Source organism: Syngnathus floridae, chromosome 5, assembly GCF_059516105.1.
Source record: "Syngnathus floridae isolate MCC-2025c chromosome 5, RoL_Sflo_1.0, whole genome shotgun sequence".
In the NCBI taxonomy this organism is placed as follows: Eukaryota; Metazoa; Chordata; class Actinopteri; order Syngnathiformes; family Syngnathidae; genus Syngnathus; species Syngnathus floridae.
Genome location: NC_142417.1, coordinates 9,392,873 through 9,420,425, shown reverse-complemented (window position 1 = coordinate 9,420,425; position 27,553 = coordinate 9,392,873). Strand labels below are relative to the sequence as shown.

Genomic DNA, 27,553 nt, shown 5'->3' with positions numbered 1-27,553 from the left:
TTTAGAAAGACCTCAACAACAAAGACACCTTATAACAAATGCACTTAGTTTATTTTATCTACTGTAACACAAATGGAAATGCATTTAAAACATTTAAAAACTGTCTTGCCATTTTTTATTGTAATTTAAAAATGTGTTACTTTCACTCTTATTTACTTTTTGCTCAGTGTGTTGAAGTCCCTGTAATGTGAAAGTCAAAAATTCTTAAAAATTTGGCACATTACAGAGAAGAGTGTTTCATCACCTTGTCATATTTGAATGATTAAGAACAATCCCCAAGAGGCTTCAAAATTGTGGAACATTTGCCTTTTTCTGCATGATGTGTTTGCACTCACGGTTGACAATGAGGCCAGGCACCAAAATCAAGATGGCGCCATCCGCCGCGTGTACGCTGTCTACGAAAATAGAGCCTCAGATGATACAAATTGCTGGTTGTGACTTTTACATGATGCATTGCCATTCTGTCTGCTGGTGTACTATTTTGGGTGCAAGGGGGGGTCTAAACTGTGGTGATGGTGGTGTCTTGAGAATGGCTTGCTCACCAGCACACTGCTTCACTCTGTTTTCCTTTCTCTCTCCACCCAACAACAGCACCCCCCGTTTTAGTGTGTTCTTTATTTAAGTCGCCCTCATTTTTTTTTGCATCTTCCTCCTTCCACACCGCTCCCCTGTGTTTGCAGTAGAGTGATGGTCTGCTGTGGTCTCTCCACTCAGAGGAACAATATCAGTGGTGCGGGAAAGGTCCAACCTCACATGTCCTGTGCGGCTGAAGGAAGGCTGTGTGAGGTCAGACCTATCCCAAACGGCTTGTATTCTTCCCAGCCACGAGACCAGCGGCCTGCCATCTCGCTCCAGTCCTCCTCCACCTCTGCCGCCGTCCGCTCCTTCTGCTGTCATGATCATTGATCAAATGAAAATGATTTCATTCTCATTTTCATCTTTGTAGACTTTGTTTTTTGCGAATGATCTGTGGTGTTCTGTGTAAGTAATGGCCTGCTCTGGTTTGAGTGTTTCAGCTTCTGTGTCAGCAAACTAATTTTTTTATCATGCATGGTTTCTATACAAGTGTCTGCCTTGTTGATGTCATTATGATTTGTTCTTTAAGGAATCATTGTGTAATCCCTTCATGATAAAATGGATTTTTCCCTCAGAATGGGCTCAATGGGCTTCACCTGGCCTCAAAAGAAGGCCATGTCAAAATGGTGCTGGAATTACTTCACAATGGAATTGTACTGGAGACTACTACAAAGGTAACACAACAGCAGTCTGTCCGCAACAACAGCATTTTTACCATTTTGATGAAATGCATGTGCAGGACACCTCCCAGTGTTATAGAAATCCAGTTCCTGTTATATTAGCTAATTAGCATGAAGAAGGTCATGTCGTGAAACCACATCATAAAATTAATGGCATATTGATTAAAGGGTGAACCTTACAGATAAAGTTGAGTTAAATAAAACATGGAAGCAAACCTTTACCGCTCTAGCGACCAATCTGATTTTTTTTCTTTTTTCTTTCTCCTCACTGTCCATCTCTAAAACTCAAACACTTAAAGTTCTTTGTAAATAAAGTTGAATTGGTTACGGACTGAGTTACAAGCCAATCAAACTCATGTTGATGCAACCCACTGTATATAAATTGCTTTTGGTGCGGAATATTTACCGTACCGAACCGTACTGAAGACAAGTTAATTCCAATCCCTTATCATGTGAGAATATTATCGACACTTCCAGTACGATGTACGCACACAGAATGACCAAACTGTTCAAACATTTTGAACATCTTGTCTCACTGTAGCTGTTTATGCACTCTCATTGCTATGTGTATGTGTTTACCCAGAAAGGAAATACGGCCCTGCACATTGCAGCTCTGGCAGGGCAGGAGCAGGTCGTCACGGAGCTGGTTAATTACGGGGCCAACGTCAATGCTCAGTCCCAGGTGAGGCCCCATGCTGTGTGCTTTCCCTCTCAGCTGCTTTTCAATCCGGCGCCTACTGTGAGACCATTGTATTGTTCTGACAATAGCGATGTTCACACGTGTCTTTGCTTCAATATTTCTGTGTATTAGTGTGCATCCTCGTGTGTGTGTGTGTATCTGTAACTTTCTATCTCGCTTTTGGCATCTCTGTTGTGCGTGCTTGTGTGCGTGTGTGTATGTTTATTTCTGAGACAGAAGGGTTTCACTCCACTCTACATGGCTGCACAAGAAAACCATCTAGAGGTTGTGAAGTTTCTTCTGGAGAACGGGGCTAATCAGAGCATTCCAACTGAGGTATCAAAGAACAAACGACGTTTTCTGTCAGTAATCTGACAAATCTGCTCAATGCTATCCCGCTGATCCTGTCAAACCATCCTGTTGTGCGCTCATCAGCTTTCACTTGCTGACACTTGCTCTAATTGTATGTGTGCAATCAATCAGGTTTCTGAGTGTCTGCTCTTCTACAGGATGGATTCACTCCTCTGGCCGTGGCTCTCCAGCAGGGCCATGAAAATATTGTAGCCCTGCTCATCAACTACGGCACCAAGGGGAAGGTCCGCCTCCCGGCGCTGCACATTGCGGCACGCAATGACGATACACGCACAGCTGCGGTGCTTCTGCAGAATGACCCAAACCCCGATGTGCTCAGCAAGGTATGTGATGTTGCTCGTGTTAAGATAATCCATTCAATGAGTGGCAAGTAAGTCGAACTTTGTTGTCCTTGCAGACTGGATTCACACCCCTCCACATTGCCGCACACTATGAAAACTTGAACGTTGCTCAACTTCTTCTCAACAGAGGAGCGAATGTCAATTTCACCCCAAAGGTATAGAATTCAGTGAAACGCAGTTTATCATGGCGGATGCAATTTTTTTTTTCCTTCCACACATTTTGAAACACTTTTGCTTCTGTATCTCTTCCAGCAGTGCTGTGTGAATGATAGAACAATGTCTGCTCATGTGCTTTGTTGTTTTTCCACTCATTTCATGCATGTATCTTATTTGCATGTATATATTTCTATAGAATGGGATTACGCCTCTGCACATCGCATCCAGACGAGGGAACGTGATCATGGTCCGACTCCTCCTGGACAGAGGGGCACAAATAGATGCCAAGACCAAGGTGCCGCATCTTATCGTAGGCTTGGATTCACTCCATGCTTTTCACTGCCACTAATAGAAAGTGTCTCGCTCCAGGATGAGCTCACTCCTCTGCACTGTGCAGCCAGAAATGGTCACGTCAGAATAATAGAAATTCTTCTTGACAACGGAGCCCCCATCCAGGCCAAGACCAAGGTAATGCATTTTGAGTGGAGAACTATGCTGACCTTTTTTGAAAGCAAAATGAAACTAACATTTTTTTTTTAATATAGTATATAGTATTAAAGTATAGTCTGCTATTTTGCAAGGGACTCGAATATCAACATTTATTTCTCCAGAATGGCCTGTCTCCAATCCACATGTCAGCACAAGGGGACCACGTAGACTGTGTCAAGCAGCTTCTACAGTATAACGCAGACATTGATGACATCACGCTGGACCACCTGACACCTCTACATGTGGCCGCACACTGTGGACACCACCGAATGGCAAAAGTTCTGCTTGACAAGGGCGCCAAACCCAACTCTCGGGCACTGGTCAGTGCTCATAAAACATAAGACCATAAAACTAAAAATGGATGTGAATTTAAACTATTTTCCTATTTTCAGAATGGCTTTACTCCCTTGCATATTGCCTGTAAAAAGAACCACATGCGTGTGATGGATCTTCTGCTCAAACACGCAGCATCGCTAGAGGCCGTGACTGAGGTAAGGTGTTTGACTCATGAAATGAAGAACCATCAAATAAAAGAATCAAACAATTGTGTTGTACTGTATAGTATGACCACAATCCTTCTAAAGCCCCATTCTTTTGAAATAGTCTGGCTTGACACCCTTGCATGTGGCGTCTTTCATGGGCCACCTCAACATTGTGAAGATCCTGTTGCAGAAAGGAGCTTCACCCAGCGCTTCTAATGTGGTGAGTTATATTCTTAACTAAACTGCGTAAGAGCACCTTAATGATGATGTTTTTGGAAAAGTGTACATTTATGAATATTGATTATGTACTTGATGTGTGTATGTGTCATTTATGTGTGCGTGGGCAGAAAGTTGAAACTCCCCTCCATATGGCTTCCCGGGCAGGACACTTTGAGGTGGCAGAGTTTTTGCTTCAGAATGCAGCACCAGTGGATGCCAAAGCCAAGGTAGAACTTTATATAAGTTTGTTTGCCACACATTGAAGCAGCAACTTTAATATTGTTGAGCTAAACACCACAAGGAAGCAGCCAATTACATTTCAAATCATCTTTCACCACCTCTGCTAGGATGACCAAACGCCTCTGCATTGTGCGTCTCGAATGGGCCACAAGGAGATTGTGAAACTGCTGTTAGAGCACAAAGCCAAACCAAATTCCACAACCACAGCAGGACACACGCCTCTCCACATCGCTTCCCGGGAGGGCCACGCGCAAACTGTGCGTATCCTGCTGGACATGGACGCACAGCAAACTAAAATGACAAAGGTACGTTGCAAAGCCAGTTTTTTTTTTTGTTTTCCAATTGTTAAAATCCATTTCTTAATGGGTCTGTGCAGAAAGGCTTTACTCCGCTTCATGTGGCGTCCAAGTACGGCAAGGTGGATGTGGCCGAGCTGTTGCTGGAGAGAGGAGCAAACCCTAATGCTGCTGGGAAGGCAAGAAACACTGTTTGAAGTTTAGAGTAAATATAATGATTTATACAAAACAATCACTTCAGAATATATTTTTGCAGAATGGTCTGACTCCACTGCATGTCGCTGTGCATCACAACAACCTGGATGTTGTCAATCTGCTTGTCAGCAAAGGGGGTTCCCCACACAGTGCAGCCAGGGTACAGTACTTTTATACAGCTCATGTAATCGATGATATTTGACTCATTTTTCATTTGTATTTAGAACGGCTACACCGCCTTGCACATTGCGGCCAAGCAGAATCAGATGGAGGTGGCTAACAGCCTGTTGCAGTATGGAGCTTCAGCCAATGCTGAGTCTCTACAGGGAGTCACGCCTCTCCACCTGGCCTCGCAGGAAGGAAGGCCCGACATGGTCTCTCTGCTCATCTCCAAACAGGCGAATGTCAACCTTGGCAACAAGGCAAGAAGAGCATTTAGACATTTTTGTGCTAATGTGTGATTTAAAATGAGTATGACTTTTTTTTTTTTTTTCTCCCCTCCACACAGAGCGGATTGACACCCCTCCATCTTGTGGCACAGGAGGGACACGTTGGCATTGCTGACATCCTAGTGAAGCAAGGCGCATCGGTCTATGCTGCTACAAGGGTAAGGTTTCTAAAAATCGATCTTTTGTATCAATCAGAAGCTTGATTCTCATCTCTAGAGCCCAATATCCTCGTGGATTACTGACATACAATAGCCTTGACTCATTGCACTTCCACATTGTTACTGTACTCAAGGTCATGGTTGTTTTGTCACTAATAGACCATAGATCGGATCTGGAAATGATGTCCCGCATCCAGCCTGTCCATAATCTTTTACCAGTCCTTGCAAGGTCATTCTGAAGTCACAATCAAACATAAAAATAGGCAGTGGGGTTTTTTTTTTAGATCACTGAACATATTGTTTGTCAGACAACTTTCATTTCTTAATTATAACCGCTGATACATTTGCATATCATCTTATGCAATTTATTCCATCATAGTATATATAAGGTCAATACGTCATCCCTTTAGAAAATGAATTTTCCCCCACTACCATCTATACTCATGTCTCAGGAACCCAAAATATAGAGTGGAGAATACAAAAATCAGTGTGCATATGCATGAAATGTCAACTATGATTGAAGGTCAGCCATTTTTAAACCGTTAGGTTGGATTTTATGTTAAAAGTCATTGGTTGTAAATGTGTCATCTCAGATGGGCTACACACCTCTCCATGTTGCGTGTCACTATGGCAACATCAAAATGGTGAAGTTCCTGCTGCAGCAACAGGCCAACGTCAACAGCAAAACACGGGTGAGCTCCTCCTTCTGGTTGTGAAATTCATCTGCAGCAGTTTTATAGCCGCACTGCTGTAAATGAACTCATTTGGACAATGAATTTATAGTACTCTTATACCCTACAATAGATAGCTATTACTCTTTGTGTATATACAGAAAAGCCACGTATAAACTGCAAATTGTATACACTGTACTTGTGTGTACTCATTTAACCTCCCAGGATTAATAAAGTGTATTTATCTATGCACATGCAAATGATTGCAGAGGATTTGACAGAGGACTTCCTGTGGAGATTTCGGGAAGGTCAAAGCGAAGCCTGAATAAAAGATTTGCCTGGAATGTGGCCAGGAACATACTGTCAGCATTCATTTTTATATGAAATGCTTTATGAACACAATGTCCAGCCAATTCATTTCAATCAGGTTTCCGTGTCAGCGGAGAGCAAACATCTTCAGATATGAGTGTAGAGTATGTTTTTTTTTTTAATGAATGGTTGTAAGCAATGTGACGCTTTATAGGCACAGATGCAATGTATCCTTCAGGGAATAACAGCTTGATGTCATTTGTCTGTCATAAGTGCACTAAGGAAGTCAGAAATAAATTGATGCCGATGACGGCTTTCTTATCTTGTCTAGCTCGGTTACACTCCCCTGCACCAGGCCGCTCAGCAAGGACACACAGACATTGTAACACTGCTGCTGAAGCATGGAGCGCAGCCGAACGAGACCACCACGGTGAGCATGGCAGCACCTTCTCCTTCGTGAAACGTTACTATCATGTGATCATTGTGTGCCTTTTAGAATGGGACGTCAGCGCTCTCCATTGCCAAGAGGCTGGGCTACATCTCTGTGATTGATGTGCTAAAGCTTGTGACTGAGGAAACTGTTTCCATGGTGAGATGTTTGGAAATCTTGGTGCAAGATAGACATGGACAGATTATTTCAATGTTTTCTCTGCCCTTTAGACTACCACAGAAAAACACCGTATGAGTTTTCCAGAAACAGTGGATGAGATACTGGATGTGTCCGAAGATGAAGGTACGACACCAGAGTAGTCAGTTAAATATCAATATATATTTTTTAACAGGTTCACTGTACGAAGAATATATTGAACTGGACCTCTCGGTTATTCATGTTTTACTCTTCTGTACCTTTTTTAGGACTTGCACAGCTAACTTTAGGTATGCATGTCTTTTTATCTCCTCCCATTGGGAGGTTGCCGTAATGAAGTACAGTGTGGTTCTCCATTTCAAGCTCACCCTCTCCATTGTTATCTTGTCTGTGCTGGTGTTCACTGTGATATCTCGCTGCCATGTGCGCATAGCCACACTCTTAACCTTTATATGTCTTTGCAATAGCACTCATTCACTAACTTGAATATTTGTGGTGGGGAACACATTTGCATGGAGTTATGTTGTGTACCATTATGTAATACAAGTGAATCATGTTGTTAGTGTTATTTTCATCGCACCTAAATTTACTTCTGCAACATTGAACACTTGTTGTAGGACAGCAAAATATTTCTATATGCACGTTAATGTTTCTGGGTGTCATGCTTGAAGATCCCCCCCCCACACACACACACACATGCGTACTGTATACGCGTCACACACATTGTCATGCAAACATATCGGTGACACTAATACATATAACAATATGATTCATTCTCATGATTCTGAATTTATTTTCTGTCGATTTGCATCTCTATTCAAGTTAATACCGATTGGTGCACAGCTCTAGTATCTAGTATTTTGTCGCTCTAAATATAGAAGGTAGCTTAGTGGACATTTAAAATATTCATTACATGTGACAACACACATATGCAAGACAAGCTCCAGGTCTCTCGTGATGTAATAACCCGTATTAACCAGTGAACTGTGCACTTTTTTCAGAGGGCAAAAAAAATAGCTGACATGGTAAAAAATAATTGTTTTTATTCATTACTTGTGAGCTAAACACAAATGGGCCGTTTTATGGGGGTAAGTAATTAACTTTACTCACATTAGATTTTGCTGGCTTGCTTTCCGTTGTGAAGACTTTGTTAGAGTAATCATCTTAAATGTGTAATCATTGTTGTTCTCTTGAGTCTTTAAATTTGGATGAGTTGGTCTTTCATAAAACATTGTCATTGTTGAAGTGTTGTGATGTTGTTAGTTGCGTTAACAAGTGACTGTGCACATCCACATCATTCATGCTTCATCTCGCCTGGTTTCCATGATGTTTAACCCTTCGGACGGCTGATTAACACCTTGCCCTTTTCTCTCTTTCTCTCTCTTCCCCTTTTTGCGGTTTGACCAACCTGACCTCGGTCTGTTCGCTCTCTTTGGCATGTTATTCTATGAAGGAGAGGAGCTCCTGGGGACAGAAGGGGCCAGGTACATGAAGATGGATGACATGAAAGACCATGATGACGATTTCCTCTCCCCCAAGAAATCACTGGAGTACGAGAGAGGGCTGGGCACAGCGTAAGGGGGCTGGGAAGCAGGGCAGACAGACAAACTCGATAGCGGGGGACCCAACATAGACTGTTTACTTACCACTTGAGAAATAAAAACACCAGGGGGGAGCAACAGCAAAACAATCTCAGTCTGACTTTTTGGTTTGTTTGTTTGTTTCTCAAACAACAGAAATTACTCTCCAGCCATTCCCAGGATTCCACGTGTTTCACCTGAGACTGTAATCCTGAAAGAACACGAGCTCGATCAGGTTGAGTACATACATTAACGTATTTGACATGATAGGATGTTTTTAATCTAAATTCAGATATTTATTGCAGCTTTGGTTTACCAGTGTGGTGATAGGGTTGTTTTTTCTGTCTGTAGCACACTCCACTCCCACTGCCGAAAGAGTACGATGAAGATTCTCTGATTCCCAGCAGCCCGGCAACTGAAACATCAGACAACGTCAGCCCAGTCGCCAGTCCCATTCACACAGGGTCAGTTCGGCAAAACCTTTTACAACCCTAAACTGTGATCAGTATGTGAAAAGAATGTGTATGGGTCCAACAACAGGTTTCTGGTCAGTTTCATGGTGGATGCCCGTGGCGGCTCAATGCGAGGCAGTAGGCACAATGGTCTGCGGGTTATCATCCCCCCAAGAACATGTGCGGCTCCCACCCGCATCACCTGCCGCCTGGTAAAGCCGCAGAAGCTTACCAGCCCACCTCCGCTTGTGGAGGGAGAGGGCCTGGCCAGCAGAATAATCTCCCTCGGCCCAGCTGGCATGCAGTTTCTTGGGTGAGGAAGCAATTAACTTTGGACTTTTTTCGCAAGCAAAAGTTCTGATAAAATATTTTTTCAGGTCTGACATTGCAATAAAATTAATTAGAACAATAGATTTTTTTCTAAAACCTACTATTTGAGGGAAATGGGCTGAACCTGGAGTTTTGATTTGATTTCTTTGGTTGGACAGAAGAATACAGAAATACATGTTTCACAAAATGGTAAAATTATGCGTGAGGAAGTATTCATAAAATAATTTATTTGCTAATCCAGACCAGTGATTGTGGAGATCCCTCACTTTGCTGCTCTGAGCCGTGGCGACCGCGAGCTTGTGGTGCTGAGGAGTGAGAATGGATCTGTGTGGAAAGAACATCGCAATCGCTATGGTGATGAGGTTCTTGAAACAATCCTCAATGGGATGGACGAGGGTAAGAATGTTTCCCCGATGAAGGTCTTCTTCACTCATGACCACGGCCAATCATTTCATGGTGTCATTTTCTTATCCGCACAGACTTGGAAAGTCAGGAGGAACTCGTGAAGAAGCGAATTCGCCGCATCATCTCAACCGACTTCCCGCTTTATTTTGCCGTCGTGTCTCGGGTCCAGCAGGAGAGCGACCTGATTGGGCCCGAAGGAGGTTCGTTGACGAGCAAACTGGTGCCGCTGGTCCAGGCGACGTTTCCCGAGACGGCGGTCACCAAGCGAGTCCGTCTGGGACTGCAGGTGAGATGGGACGATGAGGAGAAGGAAGGAAGGAGGACACAGTCATGAAAAGCATGTTGAACAAAGTCCTCATCATATCAGCTATTGCCTTGCATGGTTGTGATTTCTTTTTTTTTTTTTGTTGCTGTCAACATCACACAGTGCATGCACTTTGCACCTTTAGACTATTGGATGCTTGTTGGTGGCCTTGTATTTTTTCCTCTTTTCTTTCTCCTACACTGTATGGACATACATTTTGGGACACCTTTCTAGATGTGAAAATGAAAGTCATTATAGAGGTTGTCACAACAAAAACAAAACTATAGACTAGTGTCCAAAATTTCTCTAAAAATATCTTGACCCGTCCACATATGTCCATACATTGTAAAAAGCACACTTTTTTTAACCTGGTAATTTTTTTTTCCATCATTGTTTGTTATAATTTTCTGCCATTTGATTTCATGTATTTTGAAAAACAAAGGCCTGATGTATGTGCCCTTACCAAATTCTGAATAATGTAAACTCTCTTTATCTTTATTGGACCTTGAATCTCCTGTATCTGTTTGCTCCCTACGATGATCATCTGGACCAGTCCAGACACTTTGTAGACTTTAGAAACTGGAAGAATAGTCAGAAAATCTACTGTGTTGAGCAGTGATTACTCACCATACTGTACAGTATAATATACAACAATACATTTATCAGTCTATTATATATGTTTCATATTATTAGATACAACAACAAACCTCATTTACAAATATGACAAGAAGAATGCCTGTTATAAATATTATATATATAATATAATTATGTATAATGTCTGAATATATTATATTACTCAAATGAAGTTGTAGACCAGGGATAGGCAGTTTAAATGGAGGGGGCCACAATAATTTTTTTTAATCAATGGTACTGGGGGGCCGCAAAGTACCACACACCTCCTAACAAGATAATCAAAATAAATGCCATGGACAAAATACATTTATTTAACTTCATACTGGGATTTTTTTTTGATCATTTTGTGAATGTTATCACTGTAGACTTGCACAAAGATTTTAAAATTATACAACCAAGGGATGCATAACTATTCTTATTTTCCACCAATACCAATAACTTTTTTTATACTACACACGATACATATATGCACTTATGTAAGTTTTTTTCCCACTTTTATTGATATCAAACCAATGAATGTGATGACTTAATTTTTTCCGATATCAGTCCGATAGTCTGTCCATTAGTTAACATGCATCCCTATTACCACCATGGTTTTTCTGTTCTATGTGAGTCAAATCCCTAAATTTGTAGCTTTGCTCACTCAGCTATGTGAACAATGCATTAAAGTTACTAGTCCTCGATACATCCTCTCCGTAAGACGAGACCATCAAACTGGCCACTTGTGCAGTTAGGCAACCGTGTGTTTGTAACACTATTAATTAAGCATTGAATATATCCATGTTTTGGGAAGAAACAAATTCACCGAATTATCATGCACTTTAAACCAACTGTTAGCGCTGTTAGGGAAAGAAATATATAGTTGTTTGGGAACTATTGAGAATAGTGTTGAAGAGGCGATGTCTGCCATGTGGTTTCAATGGTTCAGCAGCAGCAAATATTTATGGGCCTTCATCTTGTCTGTTAGACAGGAGAATTTATTTTTATTTCTAACTTAAAACTACCATTCATGTTGTCAATGGTAAGCGAATGTAGGTAAAATTACTAATGTGGTCCTAAATTTTACCCACTTTTTAGTCGTATGTTTATGTTGCTGTTTTAGTCATGTTTTATGTTTCTTCCTTGTTGGGAAAATATCTAGAAAACTTTGATATCAAGTCTCACACAATAAAAATGATTTATTATCTTGTACAAACAGTTTGGTTTGATTTTTCTCTACGTATTATTCAAAGCAAGGTTTGTTTTCTTTTATTTACTCTGCTCTCACCTTTTTTTCCCTTCCATCTTGCTTCTTTTGAATTCATGACTCTCTCCATCACATTTGTACATCTTGCTCCATCACTTCTGCACCCTTGGGGTGTTCCACTTCTCCATCACTTACATTTGACCTCAGGCTCAGCCCGTTCCAGATGAGTTGGTAGCTAAGCTGCTTGGTAACCAAGCCAACTTTAGCCCCGTGGTGACGGTGGAGCCTCGGCGGCGAAAGTTCCACCGACCCATTGGCCTCCGCATCCCTCTGCCTCCATCCTGGCGGGAAAGCCCACGAGACTCTGGGGAGGGCGATACCACCAGTCTGCGCCTGCTTTGCTCTGTCATAGGTAGGACATGCTCCTACATCATGAAGACAAGTTGAAAATATTTTAGGTGAGTTGTGCATAGTCACTTAAATCTCATTTTGCTTCTCAGGTGGAACAGCTGCCGCTCAATGGGAGGACATCACTGGCACAACTAAGCTTGTCTATGCAAAAGAATGTGCCAGTTTTACAACCAATGTATCTGCACGGTAAGGTCACCTGGTTACATTTAACCACCCATACACACAGTAGACAATGTTAGGTACAAGAGCTGGAGCTAAAACCACACCTTTAAAAACAGCCGGCACTCTGGGACACTCTTGTAGCAATTAAAAAAAAAAAGCATTTACATTCAATGTTTCGTTAACCTAATGTCGGCATTTTTGTTGTGGCTCCAAGGTTCTGGCTGGCGGACTGTCCTCGTACAGCAGAGTCTGTCTCCTTTGCCAACCTTCTCTACAAAGAGCTGTCAGCTGTACCTTACATGGCAAAGTTTGTAGTTTTTGCCAAGATGAACGAGTTACGCGAAGGCCGCCTGCGTTGTTACTGCATGACCGACGACAAGATGGATAAAACCCTGGAACAGCATGAGAACTTCACAGAAGTGGCCCGCAGCAGAGACATCGAGGTCGGTCGGCTCGAACTATAAAAGCATTAAAAGCAGAATTCGGAAATCTTGCTTACTCATTTCACAGGTGATGGAGGGAATGCCACTTCACTTGGAATGTTCCGGGAATCTCATCCCAGTGCGGAAGGCCGCCCAGCAGCCTCGCTGCTTCAGCTTCCAGGCCTTTAGAGATAACAGACTTCCTGTTTCTGTGAAGGTGTTAAACCATTCATTTAAAAGTACAGCATGTCAGTAGTGTGTCTTCATTGCTTCTTTTGTGCTTGTGTGCAAGGTGAGGGATAGTAGCAAAGAGCACACGGGCTTCCTGTCGTTCCTTCGCAAGACCACCAAGTATGAAGATAGTCAACATGTGTTGTGTAACCTCAACATCACCATGCCTCCATGTATCAAGGTACACCACAGAGTCAGCGAACATCAACATCGTCTCTCTCTCTCTCTCTCTTTCGATCTATAAACCACGCTCATTGTTGTGAACTTGATTGGTAGGTTATTGGAAGTGAAGACCGCAGGCGAACTTTGACCCCGCTGGCTCTAAGAGAACGATACAGTGCGCTGAACGAACCTGCCATGGGTATGAATCACACGTCGCTACTTCACATGGTTAATCAAACCCACCTGAACAGGTTCTTACTGTGAAATAAGTAGTTTCATGTTTGTTGTAAATCTGCAAAGTTAACCAACTAAATGAATAAAGAATTGAAACAAAATGGGTAGCAACATTTCACTGGCATTTTCCTCATGAGAATGAGTGTCACGTGTTTTGCCCATTGCAGCATCGATGAGTGCCATGGAGAGGACTGAGCTTAAGATGGCTGTGATTGCAGAACAGTTGGGACTGAGCTGGGCTGGTAAGTTAACACAATTGTTCTCCATATTGCTTTTCATATTTGAAAGTTGAGGTCGTCCCTCCAACCACAGACACGGAAAAAAGGGATTTAAATTCACCTCTTTTGTTTTTTTGCGATTCCTTCCCCTTAGAGTTGGCCCGTGAGCTTCAGCTCAGTGTGGATGACATCAATAAGATCCGTGTGGAGAATCCCAACTCCCTGCTGGAGCAAAGTTCTGCACTACTCAACCTGTGGGCAACCCGCGAGGGCAAGCGAGCCAAAAGTCAGCGCAGACTGCCCCAATGTCACATTCACCAGCAGCTACCGACTGACCTGAGAGTAATCTTAATTGTTGTCTTGCACGGCTGCAGTGGAGACCTTGTACACAGCCCTGAACACCATCGACCGCATGGACATCGTCACCATGTTAGAGGGCCAACCAGCACAGCCCGCCAGACAAGGCTCCCGTGAACTCGGCAGACGACATAACGAAAGAGAACACCTCTCTCCTGCGATGACCAATGGTGAGCTCCCTACCCCAAATTTGATTTTGTATGAATCTTACCTTCCTCCCTAACATGCTTTGAAGACCTCCCTGTTATTTCCTCACTCATCGTATGAATGCTGCCTTGAAACCTTTGCAGGAAGTAACCGCAGCAAAATGCTCATGGACTCAGGACACTCCTACTGCAGTACATCCCCTGTAGTGCCTTCCACTATTTATACTCATTGGGGGAAAAAATGGCATCTAATGAGATCAAAAACAAGAGTTGCACCAACAAAATTTCCTTTACAGAGATAATAAGACTCAGTTTGCATTGGACACTTTTTTTGTCCTTCTCATAGAGCCAATTATTATCCTTGTAAAGGGAGGATTTTTGAAGTAGCTCCTGTATTGGATCTCATCTCAGATCTACCTACTGTTGTGTATGATCTTTTCTTCAGGGTTGTTTAGATAAGATGCAAGCATCCACTTTCTAAGTGCAGCACATTGTTGTACATGATCAGACCATACATCGATCACAAGTGTTGCCTGACGATCAAGAGTCAGTACGCAGTTTTTTTTTTTACTCCTTTTTCTTGTGGTTTCTTTCACACATGCCTTACATCTTATTGATTCCATTTTCAACCCTGTTTGTGAGGTCTGACAGGCAATTCTGTGAAAACTGGAAGCAATATAACGAGATGTAACCAAGCATAGAAACCAAAGGCAAAGAAAGGAAGAAATAATTCAGATCACATCACATGTGAATCTGACTGCCGTCTTGTCTTGTCCTGTCTGCCTCCCAAAGGCATTTTCAGCTTTGTCATTTGAATTGTATTTTTTTAATCTAATTAGTAGTAATACAATACAATACAAGATAATCATTTTCCTATTTTGATCATTTCATAACAATTCCCGTACCCTTAAATTTAAGTCTTTCTTTAAAATAGATTCCTGACTATATTACTGCCGAGAACAACGGTCGTACCTATATATAGAGAGAGAATTAAAAATGCATCCTCTGAGTCCAGAGAGGCTTTCCTATTTAATTTTGATGAACTTGTCGTGCCTGATGTTGCATGGAGGCCGGTTTGAGTTTCTTGAGGACTAATAATGCTGTTGGTGCACTGAATGTCATTTTGGGAGCCCTGTTGTCATTCCCTGTGAATCTGTCCTCCACTCTTTCTGTGGACATGTCATTTGCAGCCTTTACTCTTCCTCCTCCTCACTGCTCTCCGAACTCTGACCTCATGCCGACCTCATGTTGACCTCTGACCCATATTTTTTCTTTGATTTTCTTGCGACGTTTTTGTGCATTTTTCTTTCGTGATTTCTTTTTTTTTTTTAAGAGCCTTGAAACGCCCACGTTTGTAAATGTCCGCTGTGTGAATGATTCACCTCACATAGGCTGTGTGTGCACTCAGCACCCACTGGGAGAGGGGAGGTGACCCTTGCTCTCTCCCCTACTTTGCGTCTGTGTGCATCTCCCTCTCCTTTCTATTTTCTCTTCCCCCACAATGTCCTTCCCTTGCCCTGCTTGCCTTGTTTGTGCATGCCTCCGCTGCATTTGCGCACACATTGTTGGATGTGAGCAATATGACTTCTGATCTCTAACAATGCATTGAAAACGCATGCCACGGTACCTTTGCATGGCATGCCTACTATGCACGTTCTTTTCTGTCCTCGGTGGTCTTCATAATTTGGGTGAAAAAGGTGGGGAACCTTTTTTGTAACCAATGGCAAGGGTGTTCATGGATGAATGTTGTGGTTTTGTGGCTGATTCTCTGTCAACGGTGTTCATTTGATGGGTTGTTTTATGTAAACAATCAAAGTGTTGTACTCTATTTGTATCAATTTCATATCACACATCTCCTCTATCCCAATACCCAATATGCCCTTGTTAATTTGTCAATCTGTTTGGCTCAAGGTGAACATCATGTTTCTATTATGCCGATTTATGTCCTCCTGTAAGTGTGCAGTTTGCCACCTTATTTCTGTATTACAGTATATATATTTACAATGCTGTGCAAGGGTCTGTGAAAAAAAAAACACTAATTGACTCGAGCTCCCATTTCTCAGAGGTCTACTGGAGTTATACTGAATTAGCATTCATTCATTAGCATTGGACCCAAGTCCAAGGTGATTTATAGGCCAGGAACCATTCAGGACCCAAGTCCAAGGTGATTTATAGACCATTAGCATAATTTTAAAATCTATTCTTCAGGTGACTGGGAGCCAGTGTAAAGCCTTAAGGACTGAAATGATATGTTCTGATGTCTTTATTCTGGTCAGAATCCAAGGTGCGACATTCTCAACTCAACCCAACAACTTTTTGTATAGAGTACAACCACAGCAAAATGCTGTCTATAAAATCAAAAAGTAGACTTCTGAATTTTTTTTTCAATCCAGGTAACTGTATCTGTCCTTCTGAGTAACATCTCATGAAAATAAGAAAGCTGACCTTTGCACAGTAATGTACATTTCACATCAGTGTCACTGCTTTGCTTTCCTGTCTTAATTCGTTTTATTTTATTGATCACACTGTCAACGCCATCTGTTTTACAGACGTTTTTCCAATAGGTTTTGATTTATTACATGGAAGAGGGGAAGCTAGATAACTACTGTAATGTATTATGCTGCATTGCAGACTGCTGGGAAAAACTGGTGATCTCAACAAGTGGATGCTGATTTTTAGTAAAACCAATGAATACAAATTACTATACCTCACAATATATACAGGTACCTAATTGGATTCAAAACAACTGACTCCAACTTTGAGCAGTATTTCAAAATACTCACCTTGGTCAGGGGCAATAAACTGCATTGTTGCAGTTTTCTGTAGCAGAGAACTGCTTATTTGCAATTCATTAAGTTAACTGACTTAAGGTTGTTGTTTTTTAATTTTTTATTTATTTTTTAATGTAAACTACTGGTAACATGGGAAATAGTAATTATATTCCCCCTATTATATTTGTTATCACAACATAAAGGCCCTTTACAATGAATTTCATATTTTTAGACAATGTAACTAGCAACAGGCACTCGTCACTGCAGCAGTTTGGAGTGTGAAAGGCAGTGTAGCATGTAGGTCACAAGGTGGTTGAGGTCGCAAGTTGTCTCGGATGTCTGCTGCAGTCTCAGCAGTGCTCAAGCATGAAGTGAATGAAACGCTGACACTTACTGTCCTCTTGCTCTCTTTCTGCTGTGCATGAACGCATGCTTATGGTGGGAGGGGGGGGGGGTATATTCCTCCTATTTCACTGTATGCTCTATGTTCCACTTTACAGCCTGTTTACTTTGCTTACATCAACTTAAGTTCACCCCAGCTCATCACTTTCATGCAGATTACAAGTTATGTTTTGGTGCAGTCTTATTTGGAATAACAAATTAAAATGAATAGAACTTCTGCTGCTGTGCTGTAGTATATACAGCAAGCCTTCCAATTTGTCACAGATGTGGGAGTGACCTGAGTCCACAGCCGTTTCTCTAATGTGATTCATCTAATTTAATACTGAATATTAACACAACATAGAAACTCTCCTGTACCTGTAAGTTCAAATGTTTTGATTGGATGAGATCTTTTTGAGACCACAAAGAGCGTGTGTTGTATGTATGTGACTGAGATTGCCTGCATGCATGCTCTCCAGCCTGACATTATCAACCTCCGGGGTTGAATGCATGCAGACGTGTGATGGCGATATAGTGTGTCTGGATGAGAAGCACATGTTGCGAGCGGGTTGATTACGGCATGTTGGATGGACGAATCAGCTCCATTTTAGGGGGAGCTGTTACCGTTGTCGTCTCCCTGCAGGTGGCAGCCAGCAGAGCAGCATCAGTCTCAAGTGGGCCTCGGTCTAACTTTGTTGGTCCATATGTGTCTGCTGCTGCTTCTACTGAAACCCCCCAAATCTTCCCAAAAACATCCTTGCTCTTTTTTCTCAGCACTTTGCACTCCTATACCTCTCTGATTGTTTTGGCTCGTTTTGTAATTGCTTCCTAGTCCTTTCCCGTTTCCATCACCTTCAGCCTCCTCTACCCCTCCCCATTTTGCCAAGCTCCTGGGCAAAGGGGCACTCTCCCCTTTCCCAGGTTCCCAGTGCCGCGCTTGTGAGGTGGGGAGCAAGGTGGGGGGGGCCGGGTGTCAGTGTGCTTTTCTGTGTGTCACTCCAGGTTATGGGCTGGCGCAGGATGAGCTTCTGTCCCCGGCCTCCATGCAGTACAACCTGCCCTCACCTCTGGGCGCTGAGCCTTACTGGCAGGAGGTCTCCAGCCTGGACTGCGCGCCCATTGCCACCACAGAGGAGGACACCCTCATGGAGATGTCCGACGTGCAGGTGTGGCCCTCGGGCAACTCCCCATCCCTGGTGCCTGTGGAGGATTCCTCGCTGGAGTGCAGTAATGCCGACGACTCAGAGGGCCTGCTCGGGCTGCCCTATGGAAGTCTGGGTCGGCCGGCCAGTCGGGCCAGCGCCGCCAGCGGAGGGGGCGTCGTGCTGAGCGGCTCAATCGAAATGCCCGAGGACGATTCGGAGATGGGCGTTGACTCGCTTAGCACCGCCACGCCGGCCTCGCTCGGCGGCACCATCGCTGGTATCAGTCTTAACGGACTGAACAATGGTCAGGGGTCAGAGGCGAGTTCGGAGTTGTCAGCCGTCGCTAGCACGACTGGTGGCAATGAAGGAGGAGGAAGAGAAGGAGGAGGAGGAGGAGGAGGGTGTCAGGGCTCAGAGGAAGGGCTTTCTCTTGTTTCAGGACAGCAAAGGGTGTATGCCCGACTCAGTGAGTCACCCGGTCTCACCTGTGTTGCAGATCGGAATGGTGACAGGTGAGTTTGACCCCGCCCCCTTCCATCAGAAAAACAATCTGTGTCAATATACAATGGAAGTACTGCATGTCACATGGGGTCCATTGTGCCTGAGGGCTCATTCACACAAACACGAGCCTAAACAAAACCATACAAATAAATTTGGAAGCTATTAGTGGGCCAAATCTTATATTTTTTTGATCCAGCCATTTTCTATAGCAGGGGTTACCAGTGTGGCACCCATGTTAGATTTTGTAACGAAGGCATGTACCTGACAGGAACTACAGAAGTTTATTCGAGGCCTCCCCGTTATGTATTAGAAAGAATGCCATTTAAAATAAAGTGTAAAGCCTCATTACTGTATTTTAGTGTGTATTACCATTGAGCATGTGCTCTTCCATTTCAGGTCATCTAATGGTGGAAGTGGAAATGGAGGCAGCTCATTCATTTCCTACCTGCAAGAACAAACAGCTCCAGGGTGGACCCCAGTCACAAACGCACAGGCCTGGGTGGCCAACCAGACAAAATCTAGACCGGTCATTGACACCATGATATCGTCATGCTGCAACTCCATGGATGGAGACCAGTCTCATTTGTCCCAAGAGGCTTTGCTGCAGCCCGTGAGGGACATGGGCCACTCGGAAATTCTACGAGGGCACTTCCGGGGCACCCAGCCGTTTGAGAAGGGTTTAGGCTTCCCGCAGAGGTCCCCAGAGATGAGAGCCTGGGATGACGTGCGTTTCAAAGGACAGGTGAGCAAACACTCAGCGTTGCTGCTAACAAACAGTAAAAAATGAAAAGCAAGTCATCATCTTGTTAGACTGCCGGTATAAGCCATGACATATCCTATTTGAGTAAGACTCACTACACACATTTTTAAGTTAGCAAGATGCTGTCAAATTTGACAAATTTGTATATTTTCTCAGTATACCTAGTCATTCTTAGAAGCATCGGATTCCTCCCGCGATATCCAAAGTGTACATAAAGCAAGCCCAGTCCAAGGCCGAAAATGGGCACGAACAGCATGTGGGGCCAAATATAGCAAGAATTTGCACTGTCTTACTCATGTTACACAGTCCCCGCCCAGGTCCGTCCCACGTGTTGACTTTCATGACATCACACTGTAAAGGACAAACACAACTTTGGAAATGTGGACGCACAAATAGACATTTGCTTCCAGACCATCAGTCATTTTTGTGTACTTTATCAGACTTTCTTTTTATTTCAAAGTCATGGAGACATTATTAGTATTTTACTGCAGTTTATTTGTAACTGCCCATCATGGCGATGCTTTTGTTTACTTGTATGTGTTAATCCGTGCAAAAGCCAGTAAGTGCGAAAAGTAATGACTACATCAAGAATGGCTATGTGTGGCTGCCCAATGTCACAAAAGTATCTCGAGGTATTTAAAGCTCACAGATCACATGGCCAAAGCGACAGAGAGGTGGGAGTAGAACCCCCCCCAAAGTCATTGACAGGGTGTCACTGATCCACCAGTGGGAAGGAATCGTGTCCTGAGGGAAAGGGCCCACTGCCCCGCTTTATGGAAGGATAGGAACGAAAGAGCAAAATTTTGACCGTGAAGGCAGGCCGGGGGCAGCAGCTGTCGCTGGGTTCGTTTTTTTCGGGGGAGAGGCGTCGCTGAAGGCTTGGTGAGCTCTCTGCGGCGTGCATGTCAAAGGGCTACGCGAATCCAAGGCTGATCCAAGCGGGGCAATGTGGGCCCTGGTGACAGAGCTCCTCTTCAGCTTGGTGCTGCTGGCCTTTCTGGTCATTAGCTGTCAGAACGTGCTGCACATAGCCAGCGGCTCCGTGCGCTCGCTGCTCACCTTCATCCACGTTCAGCTTGACCGCGAGCTCGGTGAGGTGGAGGGCGTGGCTGACGAAGAGGAGAATGTCACTACAAGGGTGGTCCGCAGGAGAGTCATCCTCAAGGTACCTCAGGGAGGGAGGACAGGAATATTGGCTGCAATGTTTGACCTTGCTATTAAGAGCAATTTGACTTTTTTATATCTGCGGAACACCTTTGTTAAGTTAAATGTACGAGTTTGAAGATATTGTTTTGGACCACATGTAATGGCGGAGTTGGCGGGGTGGTACAAGGTCGTTGCCCCCCTGCCTTGAAATATGCTTGGACCCCCTCCCAGGTGCCAGGCCAGATAATTAATTGACTGTTGGATATTTTAAGATTTTAGCAGCAATTATTTCTCAACATTGCTTAGTATCTGTGTTAAAGTCAGGGCAATGTTGTTTTTCTCACAAGCTACAAGCAAGTCATCGTAAATAGTCTAAAGCAGTTACATTGAGGTTAAGCCTGTTCCAACAAACAAGACCAATTCCTTTCATTGTGCAATTGATTTTCCTCAATGTTTTCTATAACTACTAAAGGTAGTTACAGAATGTTGATCACTTTCTGGTTCGCAGGGGGATGAGGCTGAAGATCTTCCGGGGGAACAGGTCAGCGAGGAGCAGTTTACGGACGAGCATGGAAATATCATCACTAAAAAGGTCAGACACTTGTCATTGTTGTGTTACTGTGTAAAACCATTTTATTGGACACTCAACAATAGTTGGTAACTTAATGCGTCATAATCATAATCATGATTTCTTGTTGAAAAAAAACATTTTTTATTACCAACTTGGTATTATGTTGAAACATGCCATCTTTATGCTATTATGAATATTAAATTGTGAAAATGTCTGTGGCCCACTCCCCACTCTACCGCTGCTTGTGTCAGATTGTACGAAAGGTGGTGCGCAGAGGCAAGGGCGAGGACGGCGTTCAGGACGTGAGCGTGGACGGTTCTCTGCAGGACGCCAACGAGCTGGAGGTGGACGCCGAGCAGTTCATGAGCTACGCCATCCTGGGCCGGGAAAGCAGCAAGGTGGGCTTCTGATCTGCAAGCTGGTTGTGTCACCACTCCCCTGCCCTCCCTTTAGACCAGATGGACTGAATCAAATCAGATGATGCAGTCATCTGATGTGGCGCTTTGATTTACATCATGTTTCTTGGTGAGGCTTGAGTGAGCTCCTGAGTCTTATCAAGATCACCAAGAAGCTTAACATGCATGAGCTTCACTATGATGATGATCATAATTTTAAAGAGGCTAAGAAGAAGCGTGTGATGTATGTGGGACAAGCGTGGAACCTCCAAAGTTGAACACAATCCGTAATGCGATGTTGATTTTCTTTTCCCTTCATTCATCCTTTCATCCATCCATCTATCCATCTATGGATTTTGTATCGCGCTTGTCTTTAGCTGGAGCCTAAAATTGAACCATCCGCACTAACATTTACACCAATCAGCTATTTAGACACTTCACATTTATATATTTTTTAAAATCTGTTGCCCTGATTTTATGCCATAGCTAATATAAAAATAAATGCATTAGTTATTGTACTGATCATCATCCCACGTTTTCTTTCTGTCATTTATCACCACTTGGGCTTCTTTGATGGGGTCACTAAAATGAGTTTGAAACTGTCATGTTAGGTCAATCGTCTCACCACATTTGCTGTTTCACGTCAAGTTTTCGTCTGACGCGTATTTATCCCAACCATTTTACTCAAACTCCATATCGCGTCACTCTTTAGCGTTCACCTTCGGAGGTTCCTCTGCATGCACGTTGAAAGCGAAATTGCTCCGCTGCTGTCATCAATCCAGCTTTAATGCTCGCAAGTCACCAATCACTCGATTAGAGTTTCCAGCGATTGTAACAATCACTAAACTGCACCTACCTCACGTGTTTGTCCTGTATGTCGACGAAGCCTTCATGAATGAGACCTCATTAAAGTCTGTAGTACTTCAATTGTGACTCTGTGCTGTCAATCCACCCTTCATTTCTCCAGTTCACATAGGTTCTTATCTTCAGTTGCCAGCCATCGCTTTTGTCCTTGCCTGCCTCTTAGTATATTTATATATCTATATACGTGTATATCATTTCTTTCTTCCCCCTTGTTTCCCTCTTTCTTCACCTCTGACTGTTTTTTATTCTGTCCATCCCCCTTTTTTTTTTGCCTCCCTGGTTTCCCTCAACTTTTTGCCTCACTAATATTCCTTCCCACCTTTGGTTCCGTCCCTGTCATCCCATCTCTTCCTCCGACTGTAGCCCGATACTGTGGATACTATGAAGAAAGGTGCTCAGATAGTGAAATGTGCCAGCCTGCGAAGAGTTAAGCAGTGAGGCAGGCTGAGTGCTGCTTTCCCGCAGGTACGGGACTCACCCACAGTGCGCCTCGTTATGACGTGTGCTGGGCGAGACCATTTAATCCACTCTGTGGATTAAATGCCATTGAATGTACCTTTAACTTCACCACTAATACTACTGCTATGTGATGCTGGCACAGCAAAACTGAAGGATGACTACTAAATCATTTTGATGAACAGCAATATTTTGAGTATATTCATAGAATTGCATTTATAAAGGCAGCATTTTATTTTGTTCTATTTCTATCTGTGTAGTAATATCCGGAGTGTGAAGATTAAGGTTCTGGGTCGGAGGGGTGGATAATGTAATTACTCTTGAATTCAGAGTAGCCATGATGGAGGTGTGTTTGTTGTCAAGGTCAACGTGACCTTGCTTTTGTGCGTCTTTGTGAGCTCTGTGTGTATGTGTGCATGCGTATGTCTATGCGTGAGTGTGTGGTACTTGCCCTTTCCAACTGCGGGGGCTATTACATTCCTTGGATTGTTGGTATTTCTAGTAATTGACAGCTGAACGTTCAGCAAGCTCGACAAGATTCTTTATGCTCGCTTACATGTTGTTAACAGGATATCCAATGCAAAGGGAGGTGGAGGATAGATAAAGTTCAAATATGGACAAGTATTTCTTTCATGAGACTACTTTTACGGTGAACACCTGCGTTTTTGAAGGGGGTAACCTAACATTTCCTGGAAAATCTCACTTATTCACTGTTTTAATGCTGAGGCCAAAGCAATAACAGTATTGCTTTGTCACCATCTGGTGGTATCTTGCTGCCAGTGGACTGTTGAAGAGAGTTGAGGAGCTTTATTTAGGCAAGATTAGTTTCCCCCCACAATCTTGTGCAATTGACTGACAATTACAGTACAGTAATGTCTTGAGCTGTAAGTGACCCGACTTGAGTTTTGCAATCTGTTAGTCATCATTTTGGGTGATTAGAATTTTTGGGAGCAAACATTTATGATAGTAGCTCTGTATGGTGGGAGTGAACTCACCTCACTTCACGTCACAAGAAAAAGCAATTTGCCCAATAATGAATGCTTATTCTATTCTACCTGCGTGGGTGCATTATATTGCCACCCGTAGCCAGATTGCATACAACAGAATGAGTCGCAATGATTTCCAAACTAAATTCTACCCAATCTTGTTATAACTACATTCTTTTGCAAAGCAGAATATTATAAAGTGACATTTTCCTTATTGAGAAACACATTCATATTTTGTTGTTGTTATTTGGAGTGTGGATTAACATAATTTCAATTTCAATGGGCAAGACTATTCCAGATACAATTGTTTTGAGTTGTAAGCATGAAACAAATTATACTCAATATCTCACGGCAGTACTGAATAGTATAAACCTGTGATAGTTCAGAGTACATGTTGACCCCAAAGGCTCAGCCACTGTAGTTTGCATGCCTAATAGTCATTGTTATCATCAATAGTGGTTTGAAAATATGGTCTGGGGAAATTGGCATTGTTCTAAATGAGCATGTGTTCCTCTGTCCTCAGAATTCTCTGCAGGAGTCGAGTCCGTCCCCCAAAACCTCCTACATGGACACATGACCAGCAACAGCTGACACAAACTGAAGAACACTCACAAACAAGCAAACAAACAAAAAAGGCAGACAAAGGAAATGAATGGCACCAAGTCACTGCTGTCGCACATACCAGAAGGATAATTGTAGTTTTTACCAACCTCTTTATTTTTTTTTTATTTAAAAACAAAAACAAAAAAAAAAACATGAGGACAAACTCCTAAACTAGAAGCATGATTTCCTATAAAACAAAACAGACAAAAAAGTAGCACCCAAAACATGCTTCCTGTTGTCTGTCAGCATGAGCGACTGTCGCCGCATGGCCTGTCTTTAGCTACAAATTCCGAAAGTGGGTGAGGGAGCGGGTGGGGGGTTGGGGGGGCGCATGGGACAAATCAGCTGGGTGCAATGCAGGCTACGTGTGATCCAATCAGAAAATATCATCCAATCAGGAAACAGTATTCTAACTTTCCAAAAAACGGGAGCAACAACAGTTACAGTAGAGCTCTGTGTAGTGGCGACCTATGACCTCTCCTTGAGCAAAAAGCAACACTACAAAAAAAATCTGTGCTACAACCATCACCTAAGGATAAGTGTCATGTACATATTATGGTATGCACTAAATTGTAGTGTATTGTTGTTTAACATCCCACTGATGCTGCTACGGTACTCTTCCCTCCCATTCAATCTGAACCTATACTGTATAATTATATATATATATCTATATCTTTGTGAGGACAGCAACATACAAATGTGACCTACCTTTTCCCATGCTCTCCATGTGCTTTTTTGCCCCTCTGATTTGACACAAAGAGAGTATGACATGTCATTTACTGTTACAGTAGAGATGTGAAGGAGGCCGTGTGTGACCTTCCCGCAATAAGACATTGGAAGTGGCAGATAACCTGGAGAAGTTAAGTCGCAATTTTCTTATACTCGTGAGGTTTATGTTTATCAATGTGAGCCAAAGTACAACTTTTGCTTCCCGTTATGACCTGAAACAATGTAGCAGTACTGTCCACCTCCAGAACCCCTGATGGCATCCAAAGTCATCCCTATCCTTGAGGCTATTAGGATGTCACCCGTTTTGGTTGAGGGCCGTCAATATGTTGAGCTTCCGTGTTTGTCCGCTTGGCCACGTGTAGCAGAGCCGGCCAGCAATCACTGTGAAGAGAGACTGAGCCACAACTGTGAGCCCACCCTCGCTCAAGCGTGTTTAGTTGTCATTATGTCTTGTGCTGAGGAAGCAATAATTGTGCTAATAAAAAGACACGGAGAGAGGATTCCGGGGGTCACAGTCGGGCTTTCAGTCTGTTAGTCGCAGCTTTACTCCATTCAGAAATGATGTCAGTACATTTGAATTGCACATATGATCACTTTGCCTCTTTGAAACAATTTTTGAAGTCGTTCAAAGAGGCCGTTGATTTGACATTAGGGAAAAATGTCCTCATGCTGATCATTTGTCAGCAAAGTAGTTCACTATTTGTTTCGTCACCACCATTACAGTCAATTCCCAAGTCGAAAGATTGATTTACCTTGGGAAAATGTGCCATCTCATATCATTTGACTACCTGCAAGCCTTTTCTTTATGGGGTTGTGTTGACAACCACTGATTAGTCTCACAAAAAGTTGCAATAAACATGGATCTATTATGTGTTTGTTTTTTAGCAGCCACAGATGAATGTAAAGTCTTGGTAATACTGTACTTGTTATGTGTTAATGTATTGACTCTATTCTATAGTAGATGAAAAATATACTGTACACACTGTACTTGCTGTTGATCATCAATCACCCTCATGCAAGCAGATGTTACATTAATTTGACTCGAACCACAAACATTGTTGACACTACGCATCCCTTTTCTGTTTGATGCATTTCCATACACCAATGAGGTTAAGAGAAAAAGTGTAACGCTACACTTCCCCTTATGTTTTGCTCATAAGGGCTTTGTTTTTAAAGCAGGGGCTGCTATTGATGTCAGGGTTGGGTTGGGGTTGGGGATCTATTATGAAGACAATAGATGCTGCAACAAAAAGTCCCAGTGGCTCCAATGGTTAGACGATGACGAGTATTTTCCCTCAACACAGCCCACCCCCAATCCGCCCCCCCCACCCCCCCGCCTTACCCTATACTGTACAGTATTTTCCTCATGGTGACACGTGGAGGAGTCTTGCTATTATGTGCACGCAGAGAGACGCTTTATTCTGATGAAGAAATAACAGAAGTGACACCATGCACCAATTCACGCAAAAATATTTCCATTGCAAAAATTAGGGAGGACATGTACTGTATATTCCTTTTAGAATGGATGGATATTAACGCAATAGCATATTACTCAATACTAAGGAATGCAAATGCACACATGCACAGAAAATGTTTTTAACATAAAAGGCTATACATATATGTATATGAATATATATGAGAATATATATATTTACTTAGAATGCTATGCACCCCTACGTTTCAACTGGGATTCTAGTTATGTTATGGATGTACTTTTAGCATCAAACCTTCAGATGTAGCTACAAAGAGACTGTTGACTTCTGGGTAATGCCTGCACCTGAGGATGAATAAGGGTCTCGCGGGTATTTGAACTTGTTTTGTTTGCATTTTTTTATTATTGTTATGGGGAAGCGAACATGAATTTTAAGTCGACATGTACAAAAAAAAAACTTTCAATCAAATCAAATCCAAGAACATCTGTTGACAACCTACTCTGTACACCAGCTCAACATTTACAAAATTAATAAAGAAATGCAATGTGTTTGTGGATGTTTTATTTTGGATGATCAAACTCATCATGCACCTCTATCTTACACAATTGCTACAACATAGTGATGAAAAACAAAATATTTTGGTTACTTTATTAAACACCTCATAATAGTAGCTGTTAAATT

The 27,553-nt window shown here is 42.8% G+C and overlaps 1 protein-coding gene across 4 annotated transcripts in view; it reads left to right on the top strand.

Moving 5' to 3' along the window:
• Window positions 1-27,420, top strand: part of ank1a (ankyrin 1, erythrocytic a) — a 62,447-nt gene extending 35,027 nt beyond the window's left edge. For 2 of the 4 annotated variants that reach the window (XM_088375289.1, XM_088375291.1), the window contains 42 exons: window positions 1,152-1,250; window positions 1,840-1,938; window positions 2,173-2,271; window positions 2,445-2,630; window positions 2,705-2,803; window positions 3,001-3,099; window positions 3,174-3,272; window positions 3,416-3,613; window positions 3,686-3,784; window positions 3,897-3,995; window positions 4,123-4,221; window positions 4,342-4,539; window positions 4,611-4,709; window positions 4,787-4,885; window positions 4,950-5,147; window positions 5,234-5,332; window positions 5,926-6,024; window positions 6,644-6,742; window positions 6,809-6,901; window positions 6,973-7,045; window positions 7,168-7,188; window positions 8,352-8,472; window positions 8,635-8,713; window positions 8,830-8,942; window positions 9,019-9,243; window positions 9,502-9,656; window positions 9,740-9,951; window positions 11,996-12,200; window positions 12,289-12,385; window positions 12,576-12,804; window positions 12,872-13,000; window positions 13,076-13,195; window positions 13,291-13,375; window positions 13,578-13,652; window positions 13,783-13,914; window positions 14,003-14,155; window positions 18,286-18,940; window positions 19,326-19,671; window positions 21,344-21,427; window positions 21,658-21,804; window positions 23,029-23,130; window positions 24,631-27,420. In XM_088375289.1, coding sequence (XP_088231415.1) covers window positions 1,152-1,250; window positions 1,840-1,938; window positions 2,173-2,271; window positions 2,445-2,630; window positions 2,705-2,803; window positions 3,001-3,099; window positions 3,174-3,272; window positions 3,416-3,613; window positions 3,686-3,784; window positions 3,897-3,995; window positions 4,123-4,221; window positions 4,342-4,539; window positions 4,611-4,709; window positions 4,787-4,885; window positions 4,950-5,147; window positions 5,234-5,332; window positions 5,926-6,024; window positions 6,644-6,742; window positions 6,809-6,901; window positions 6,973-7,045; window positions 7,168-7,188; window positions 8,352-8,472; window positions 8,635-8,713; window positions 8,830-8,942; window positions 9,019-9,243; window positions 9,502-9,656; window positions 9,740-9,951; window positions 11,996-12,200; window positions 12,289-12,385; window positions 12,576-12,804; window positions 12,872-13,000; window positions 13,076-13,195; window positions 13,291-13,375; window positions 13,578-13,652; window positions 13,783-13,914; window positions 14,003-14,155; window positions 18,286-18,940; window positions 19,326-19,671; window positions 21,344-21,427; window positions 21,658-21,804; window positions 23,029-23,103 — 5,790 coding nt within the window. In that variant the 3' untranslated portion in view covers window positions 23,104-23,130; window positions 24,631-27,420. Of the gene's footprint in view, window positions 1-1,151; window positions 1,251-1,839; window positions 1,939-2,067; window positions 2,272-2,444; window positions 2,631-2,704; window positions 2,804-3,000; window positions 3,100-3,173; window positions 3,273-3,415; window positions 3,614-3,685; window positions 3,785-3,896; window positions 3,996-4,122; window positions 4,222-4,341; window positions 4,540-4,610; window positions 4,710-4,786; window positions 4,886-4,949; window positions 5,148-5,233; window positions 5,333-5,925; window positions 6,025-6,643; window positions 6,743-6,808; window positions 6,902-6,972; window positions 7,046-7,167; window positions 7,189-8,351; window positions 8,473-8,634; window positions 8,714-8,829; window positions 8,943-9,018; window positions 9,244-9,501; window positions 9,657-9,739; window positions 9,952-11,995; window positions 12,201-12,288; window positions 12,386-12,575; window positions 12,805-12,871; window positions 13,001-13,075; window positions 13,196-13,290; window positions 13,376-13,577; window positions 13,653-13,782; window positions 13,915-14,002; window positions 14,156-18,285; window positions 18,941-19,325; window positions 19,672-21,343; window positions 21,428-21,657; window positions 21,805-23,028; window positions 23,131-24,630 lie in introns of those variants that run through there. The other 2 variants (XM_088375290.1, XM_088375292.1) reach the window with 2 other exon arrangements.
• The last annotated feature ends 133 nt before the right edge of the window (window positions 27,421-27,553 follow it).